Source organism: Hyalella azteca, unplaced genomic scaffold, assembly GCF_000764305.2.
Source record: "Hyalella azteca isolate HAZT.00-mixed unplaced genomic scaffold, Hazt_2.0.2 contig8873, whole genome shotgun sequence".
Lineage (NCBI taxonomy): Eukaryota > Metazoa > Arthropoda > Malacostraca > Amphipoda > Hyalellidae > Hyalella > Hyalella azteca.
In genome coordinates this window covers 184,426-194,050 of record NW_025938956.1, presented here as the reverse complement: position 1 = coordinate 194,050, position 9,625 = coordinate 184,426, and the positions used below count along the sequence as shown (strand labels likewise).

At 41.9% G+C, this 9,625-nt stretch overlaps 1 protein-coding gene across 1 annotated transcript; it reads left to right on the top strand.

The window, feature by feature from the left end:
• Window positions 1–211: 211 nt before the first annotated feature.
• On the top strand, window positions 212–8,969 carry LOC125178326. Its single transcript, XM_047881817.1, has 8 exons — window positions 212–389; window positions 1,550–2,182; window positions 3,896–4,116; window positions 4,798–5,008; window positions 5,696–5,844; window positions 6,595–6,751; window positions 7,972–8,064; window positions 8,909–8,969. Exons 2-8 carry the CDS (start codon window positions 1,560–1,562, stop codon window positions 8,967–8,969), a joined length of 1,515 nt encoding a protein of 504 aa, XP_047737773.1. The 5' UTR covers window positions 212–389; window positions 1,550–1,559.
• Window positions 8,970–9,625: the final 656 nt, after the last annotated feature.

Here is a 9,625-nt window from a genome sequence, read left to right as displayed (position 1 = left end):
TGCGCTGTTGTTGCTTTTTTTGCAGTTGTTACTGCTGATGCGGATGTTACTGATTTACTAATGCTTCATCTGTTGCTGCTGAAGTTACTGCTGTTGTTTTGGGGTTTGATGAAACTTTAAAGGTTGATATTGGGCTGAATGCTCAGTCTACTTCCTCGCACTTTCACCAGCTATGTGATCAAACCGTCAAACATATATTGTGTCATTTCAGGTGTGAGGAATAAATATTTGTGAGCAGGTAAGAACCACCGCAACTTTCCATGGCGGTATATGCTCATTAAGTTAACTTTTGTTGTGTAGTGAATGACGACCGTATCAGAACAGTAGCTTTTTAGAGCGTGGAACGATCGAACCGCGGCCTCCGCCTCTTGAACTGCAGCGTCGACCACGTGAGTAACACACTCGTTGTGATGTGCTAGACGCAGCGCAGGTGATGTGAGTGGCGTGTGATTCTAATGTGTGGCGTGTGGTCCTTCTGTGTAACACTCGCCACAGCTGCCAAATAATGCTACCGTGCGGCATGTGGATCTCCTGCGCACCACACGCCACAGTTGAGCATCACAATTCCCACCATCTGCGGTCCTCCTGGTGACGCGTACCAGTTAACTAATAGTTCACTCATTTGTGGTGCAGTTTGTTTTGTTATTTCCCCTTCAATTAGTTCCAGTCATGTATTGAGGATACAATAGGCAGGCATCAACTGTTAGGTAGCTCATCATCGTAACTCTATGTCCAAGTAACACTTACTTTATATGTAGCACTTCTCTATTGTGCCCCCTCCTGCATATGTATGTATAACCTCACAAGCCCCAATGTCTGATACGCTGGTAAATAGGATTTTGAAATTGTTTGGTTCAAAAATCTTTTGAAACTATCAGTGCATATGAGCACGTTTTATCTGCCCAATTGAGGTATTGGAGCCTTTGATGCTAATTGATCACAAAGTGATATTGATCATTTAAATGAACATCTTGCGGTTTGATGAGTCGACTGACCACTACTCCATAGAGGAGTTGAGACTTGCAGCAACTGTGTGGTTACTTAGTGAAATTTCATTAGCCTTGGTGGCCCCGGGTGCCTTATTCTGATCTAGGTGAGTGTCACATTTAGTCCTTGGACTTTCTCCAAAACAGATCAGATTGCAAGATGCTTCTAACACCTCAAGTCTTCAGGACAATTATAAGAATTAGAGTTATAAAGAGAGATCACCGCCCTGGACTGCTAGCTAGTGACCTTCTTTAATGCCTGGTTTATTACAGCACTTCTCCCTCTGGACTTTTGGTATAGCCTTCTTTAATGCCTGCTTTTGAAATAGGATTTTTTTAAATCCATGGTCCAAAGGATTTCACTTTCAATATTCCACTTGAATTATTCAAGTTTTTATATTTTATTCATTTCATACATAGATTTCAAAAGTAATTTGATTGCGCAAAGAGCCAATATTAGTTAAAATTCAGAGGAATGATTTATTTGTAGTGAAGTTACAATTCTATTAGTCTATCTGACTAATATTTTCGTAGGTTTCGTTTTGATAATCTCTTCTCAACAGATCCCGTAATATGGCCAGTACGCTTGTCGATCAACTAGCATTCTTGCGGCGGTATGAAGCGGCCTTAAACGACGGCAGTCCGACTGGGGTGACGAGATGCTTCGAGTTTCTCAGTGAAGATATCAGATGTGAATTCACGAACCACATTGACTTGGTTCATTTCTGTAAGATGCGTAAGCACTTACCTGAGGAGATATCCTCGTGGCGCACGCCCGGGGACGTGGCGCCATCCATTATTCGTCTATATAAACAACTTATCCTGACGAAATTAGTGGATTCAAACTACAACGCAACTGACGCATTGGTTGAGGACTTATATGATGTCATCAGTTCCGAAGCGTTGGAGTTTCTACGTGACAACAGCGTCACGTTTTCGGAAGACGATCTCATTGGACTGAAGAGAAAGTGCCAGAAAATACTGGATTCAAAAGGGAAATGCAATTCCGAAATTGTTCTGTCAGTTCTACTGAAGGAGGAAGAGACTAAGTCTAAGGGAGAGTGCAAGAGCTACGCCTTCTCCCACAAGACGGTGCAAGTGATGTTCGCTGCAGACAACGTCGTGCGGCGCATCCTAACCCACTGCAACGTCTCCCTAAACAGCATCCTGGCAGTCACGACATGCGGAATGACTCAGTAAGCCAACAGAATCAAATATCGGTTTGTGAAAGTTACGCTTTGAGCTGAAAGTACACCAGTAAAAATAACTCTGAAGCAAAGAACCAAATGTCGTGTCTGACTCCCGCGCCTTTCGAAGCCGCCATGCGCAATTTATTACCGGCTGGGAAGTTGTACTAGTCCCTTCTCGGGGTGCGCAACTGAGATGTCTGTTCTCATAGCTGCGCGTATCACAGATACCGGTACGCCCCGTTGGCAAGCCTCGCTTATTATTATTATTGAAACACTTCTCTTTAACTTCACTTCTTGTTTGTTTCTTTGTCTGCTACAATCTTATAGTCAATATTTAGCACACTTCTACCTCTCCAAACGATCTGAAATTTTGCACACTAGCGTAAAGTTAGAGGCAATGCATGAATAAATTTACAGAATAAATAATTTTTAAAATTTGAAAAAAAAATTTTCGTGAGAAAATAAATTGGAAAAATAATTTTGTCTGCTACAAATCTTATAATCTATATTTAACACACTTCTACCCGTCCAATCGATCTGAAATTTTTGCACACTTGCGTAAAGTCGAAGACAATGCATGAATCAATTGACAGAATAAATAAATTTGAAATTTTAAATTTTTTATATATAAAAAAAATTGAGGAAAAGTTTTTCCAAATATTTGAAAATAAAATTAGAAATTCATTGTACATGTCCAACATCGGAGACACCATATTCTTTAGAAGTGTGGTCTTAAAAAATAAATTTTTAAGCGCATATTATTTTGACTTCTTATAACATCACTCGCCTCGATGGTGTAATGAAACAATGAAATATTGAACACATCGCTGAACATCAGGGAAATTACGTGTTGTGAAATTGGGTGGTGATAGGAACGTTTCGACTTTCAATCAGCGAGGATGAAGATGTTTGTGATGATGTGATATATTGATGTGTTCTATCGCAGCTATTCGTTGCGAGTGCGACAACGAATAGCAGCGATAGAACACATCATTATATCACACCATCGAGTGCGACATTTTCGCTCTCGTGTGCCGACGCCTGGGTGAGGACCGAGCCAGGCTTGATCGTGGTGGTTATCTTTCAAAGACATGCTACGTATTCTCAATTCATGTGTTCATTCGCGCGCGTTGCAATTTCAACATTTTGTCATTTTTTAAACTGATTCAAGTTTCGAAACATTTTTTCATGAATTAACTTGAATCCGTTGCCCGTCTCAGTAAAGTTCTCAGCTTTTGACCTGTGCTGACCTCTTCCCTCCTTCCCTCGTATTAACCCTTCTAGTATTCTTACTCTTGACGTACAATGCTTCATACAAGCGTTGTCCAGTAGCAAGTAGAACATCACGCACGATTGGCGACGTTTGCAATGCTTGTGCTAAATGAACTCATTGTGTTGACTAAGCAGTGATATTGTGTGTACTATGCAGAAATATATTGTGTTGCCTAAGAGGACTCAAATCGTTTTTAATAAGCAGACATATTGTGTTGACTTGGCAGACATATATCGTGATGTTTAAGCAGACTTAAATTGTTTGGACTCAGCAAATTCTCATATTTTGGATCTGGAGACATGCAGTAAACAGAGACTTATTATCAAGCAGCAGTCATGAAACTGTCATTTACTTTGGTAAAGCAAACAATAAAATCACAGACACCTATTGTGAAGCAACAGCTCACTAGGAAACACCTAAATGTGTACCAAACTCCCTTCCTCCAGCTTGCTGGAGGTGCTGCTGCACGTGGTGCCGGCACTGAGCAGATTCAGCCCCCATAAATTGGAGGAGCGGTGGGAAGATCTGAAGAAGGCGTTGCGGGACGCCGGCGTCATCGGCGCCGACAATGTGAGAGACTGCGTTGCCCGCTGCAGTCCCGACCACGCGGGGATGGTGGCGGAGATCGCCGCCCTGGTGGCCGACGTGAGATGGAACGTCTGTAACGGTGGGTGACGTTCACTCGTGTTGTGTGTGGCAGGGTATCCGCTGACGCTACGACAATTTCATCAGTGGATCGTCGCGGGTGAAAGCCTAGCAAAGTTCTAACGGGGATGGGACCTCGTGGTTTACCGAATAAAATTAGAAATTTTAAATGTTTTCGATCTGATGGAGCGATAATTTTACGAGGCATTCATGTAGATGGTTTCTGATGACAATCTTTCATGAATCGTGCAATTTTGAGGAACTTAAACACGTTTGACTATTGAAAGAAACTATCGCTGGGGGTGCACTCTGGAAGTCATATGAATATTTTGTACGACAACTTGGTTCCCAGTCAGTCTGATTGAAGATGATGTTGAGGCCCTCACTTAATTGTGCTTCCATACGGCAAGAAGGTGCGCTGACAAAGTGCCTCTTTTCATGCATGCATGTTCAATTGACGTGCAATAATAACTAATGATGCAGTCCAGAAATAGTTTTGATTCAGCTTCTTCGTTGGTTGAACAGAAAATATCAATGATTGTTTTTTCGACGGAATATACGCACATGGCTGATACAGGATTTTTGCCGCTAAAAACTCAAGCTTTACGATAGTCCGAGCTTAGCTGTTTCAGTATTATGGCCGAATTTCAGGAGGAGTTTATGCCTTTTTTGGCTTTGGTGATCACGTTATGGTTGCCCGCAGGTCGCCATGTGGCCGCAGTTGTCGAGATGCTGCAATATGGCGCGCCTAGGAAGCTGTGGGTACACATGAAGGCCGAGGCCCTTAGGGGGGCACCGTGGGGGGCGCTCGTGGCGGCGGCAGGGTCGAAGGGCGTGGAGGTCTGGCTTTGTCTGGAATGCCCTGACGACTACGAGCCCCATGACGACCTCCTCCTGCCGCTGCGCCACAGCGGGTAAGAACCTGCAGGTGCAGGTAAGAACTTCCAGGTGCAGGTGAGAACCAGCAGGTGCAGGTAAGAATCTGCAGGTGCAGGTAAGAACCTGCAGGTGCAGGTAAGAACCTGCAGGTGCAGGTAAGAACCTGCAGGTGCAGGTAAGAACCTGCAGGTGCAGGTAAGAACCTGCAGGTGCAGGTAAGAACCTGCAGGTGCAGGTAAGAACTTCCAGGGGCAGGTGAGAACCAGCAGGTGCTGCAGGAACTTGCAGGTGCAGGTAAGAACCTGCAATACCCATTATTCATCCCTCTGAACTGAGGGCATTATATTTATGCCGCAGCATTACCCATTATTCATCCCTCTGAACTGAAGGCATTATATTCATGCCGCACCATTACTTATTATTCATCCCTCTGAACTGAAGGCATTATATTCATGCCGCACCATTACTTATTATTCATCCCTCTGAACTGTAGGCATTATATTCATGCCGCACCATTACTTATTATTCATCCCTTCATGCCGCACCATTACTTATTATTCATCCCTCTGAACTGTAGGCATTATATTCATGCCGCACCATTACTTATTATTCATCCCTCTGAACTGAAGGCATTACATTCATGCCGCACCATTACTTATTATTCATCCTTCTGAACTGAAGGCATTATATTCATGCCTCACCATTACCCTCCTGGGGGACAGGGTGAGGCTGGGGGGGTTCATCGGCTGCGTGGGCACCTGCGCTGGGGTCGCCGCCCTCGCCTCATGCGTGGACACCGGCGCTGACCTCTACATCCACATGGCGGCGCCCCTGGACCTCAGCGTCCTCGGGGGGACATACGAGGAGCTCAGTGAGTCTTGCCCAGCACGGGAGGCGGCGCTCCTGGGCCCGTGGGCGCCGTACAGTTATATATTGTATAGTCGTTATTTATTGTAATGTTTGGTGATTATTCGCCAGAATAATCACAAATTAAAATAATTACACATTATGTGTTTTTTTCAATTTGTAAAATCAAGATCTAGCGATTCGCCAATTGATTTTTTATTTCTTTATAGTTTGAATTATATTTTGCAAAAAAGGTGGAGGCGAAAATCGAGCAACATCCACACACCCAAACATATATGAATTTGGAAAAAATCAATTGGTGAATCGCTAGATTTTGCGAATCGGTTTTTGCGAATCGAGTGATATGTATCTCGATGTTGTAGCACGTTAATTGGATTAGGAGATAGATTTTGAAATAGATTTTTCTATGAATTTCACTTTTTTCATTTTTATAAAAAAATTACGCGAACAAAAAGGTCTTATATTTCTGTTTTACATATTTGTACCAAGTTTCAAAATGATCTGTTCATAAATAAAAAAGTTTATGAGGGAGACGCTTTCCGTATATATATTTACGTAGTACTATAAATATCAAAACATTAATTAATTAACTAACTTATTAACACTAATCAAGGAGCCAATCATGGCGGCTATAATCTATTACGTGGGTATTATATATATGGTTATAAATAGTGTATACAGTAATGTACTATTAATAAAATAATAATAATAATGATAATCTTATCCTCATTGTTATCTTATTTGACCTGCGCAGCGGTGTACACGCGCCCCCTCCCGCCCCCTGGCCCCGCCTCCCCCACGTGGCCGCTGCCCCCCTCCCCTCCGCCATCGCTGTACGTGGAGGGGACGACTGAGGGGTCCTGGAGGGCCGTGGCCCGCACCATCATCTCCCTCGCCCCCCCTGGCAAGAGGTGCGTAGCCCCCGACCCCCGCGGAGGGCAATAGAGTTCCATTTGTTATACATCGTATAGTTATACATCGTGTGGTTATACATCGCTATTTATCGCATAGATATACATCGTATAACTATACGTCTGTATCGTATAGTTACATCGTATAGTTATACATCGAATAGTTATACATCGAATAGTTTTACATCGAATAGTCATACATCGTATAATTATACATGGTATAGTTATACATCGTATAGTCATACATCGTATAGTCATACACCGTATAGTTATACATCGTATGTTATACATCGTATAGATATATCGAATAGTTTTACATCGAATAGTCATACATCGTATAATTATACATGGTATAGTTATACATCGTATAGTCATACATCGTATAGTCATACACCGTATAGTTATACATCGTATGTTATACATCGTATAGATATATATCGAAATATTAGCTGTGCATCGTGTAGTTATACATCGTATAGTCATACATCGTATAGTCATACACCGTATAGTTTACATCGTATGTTATACATCGTATAGATATATATCGAAATATTAGCTGTGCATCGTGTAGTTATACATCGTATGGTTATACATCGCATAGTCATACATCAATTAGTTATACATCGTATAAATTATACATAGTTTTAAGATGTGCAACTGAGGGAATGACACTGTAGTTTGTGCGTGTGGGAATGATACCGCAGTTTGTGTGTCCAGGGGAATGACACTGCATTTTGTTATTGGGGGAATGAAAATGCAGTTTGTGTCTGGGGGAATGACATTGCAGTTTGTGTGTCTGGGGGAACGACACTGCAGTTTGTGTGTGGGGTAATGACACTGCAGTTTGTGTCTGGGGGAACGACACTGCAGTTTGTGTGTGGGGGAATGGCTCTGCAGTTTGTGTGTCTGTAGAAATGACACTGCAGTTTGTGTGTCTGTAGAAATGACACTGCAGTTTGTGTGTCTGTAGAATGTAGTTTGTGTGTCTGTAGAAATGACACTGCAGTTTGTGTCTGGGGGAATGACACTGCAGTTTGTGTGTCTGTAGAAGTGACACTGCTGTTTGTGCGTCTGTAGAAGTGACACTGCTGTTTGTGCGTCTGTAGAAGTGACACTGCTGTTTGTGCGTCTGTAGAAGTGACACTGCAGTTTTTGTGTCTGTAGAAGTGACACTGCAGTTTGTGTGTCTGTAGAAATGACACTGCAGTTTGTGTGCCCAGGTTCCACAGGCTGGGTCTGCCGGCCTGCAGGCTACGCGCTGTAGAGCTGCCGCAGCTGCGGCAGTTCACGAGAGACGAATGCCTGCAGTCAACGTGAGTGGACGGCGTTCACTGATTTTTGGTCAATATTCCTATGTCACTAAATGATGTTCTTTCTTATTGACTACAATGATTGTAGTGAAGTGTAATTTCAAATGATGGCCGCCGCAAATGAAACAAACTGATGGCCAATCTTGAAGGACCGCCCACTCAGATGGCGGCCAATCAATGATCACAGCGCCATCATCACGACTATCATTAAAATTCGCTTTTATACCAGAATGATGGTATGTCTTCTTTATTTTCAATCATATTACTTAATACTATATTGTTTTCAATTATATATATAATTTAGGTATTTTTGTAAGTATACATAAGTATTTAAGTATTTATTTTTGAAGTATTTAAGTATGTACGTATTTTTCAAATCAAATATATATTACATTATTAAAAATATATTATATGTATATTGTATATCAACTAATATACAAACTTATACATAATTCGAATCCTATTTTATAATTAATCATATATGTTAATTCTATATAATCCAATGAATCACATTGAATTAATATATTAATGACAATCATCTTATCTCTTATATATTAATGATAAGATGATGGCGCTCGTTCATTGGTCGCCATACCAATGATAGCGCCACACAAGATGACGGCTGCTGCAATGCCATGCAGGATACATGTCACATGCCACGCAGGATACATGCCACTTGCCACACAGGATACATGCCACATGCCACGCAGGATACATGCCACATGCCACGCAGGATACATGACACATGCCACGCAGGATACATGCCACATGCCACGCAGGATACATGCCACATTTGATATTTGTTGAACGTATTTAATTTACGAGCATAATTGTTCTATTGTTGCAGGGCAGAGCGGCGCACTCTCCTCGCTTGTTCCTCACGTCTTAATGTCGTCACATCTGAATGATGGTGACGATATGGTGAATGATGGCGGTCAAGGCAAAAGTAAAGTAAATATGTTCTCAATCGACAAGATGAATTGATAATAAGTGAGGAAATAGAGGCAGAGAGAGAGAGTAAATACGAGATACTAACTGCTGGTCTCATTCCTTGCCATGTCAGCACCTCAGATTGGATCTGCCAACTGCAGGGTATGTTCCTTTATGAATTAGATTACGTTTAGCGGAATATCCGAGAGTGTTAATTTGAAACTGATTGTTGCAGTTAGGTTTACGGTGTGCGATTATCAGAGGAAATTTCACTCTTCGACGCAGGCATAGGAATTTTTTCGCCCGTACGCAATGAAAATAATTGTGATCTAGCTGGGAAAATCTTTCGAATACCTTGTGGAGTTGAATCGCAAACAACAATTAGCTAATTATGGAGTTATAAATCTTTCGTAATATATGAGATAGAAGGATATTTATTACATGCCGTTAGATAAAGTTGCGAAACTGGCTGACAACTGCCAGGCCTTACATGTTATATAGAGCGGAAGTTAGGAACAAAGTGTAATTTTCTTCAAACTTTGCGCCGGACAAAGAACCTACTTTCTTTCAGTGTGGAAATAAGATCACAGTTCTCATAACTGTAGCATTAAAACTAGCCATGCTCTTGTCAGTC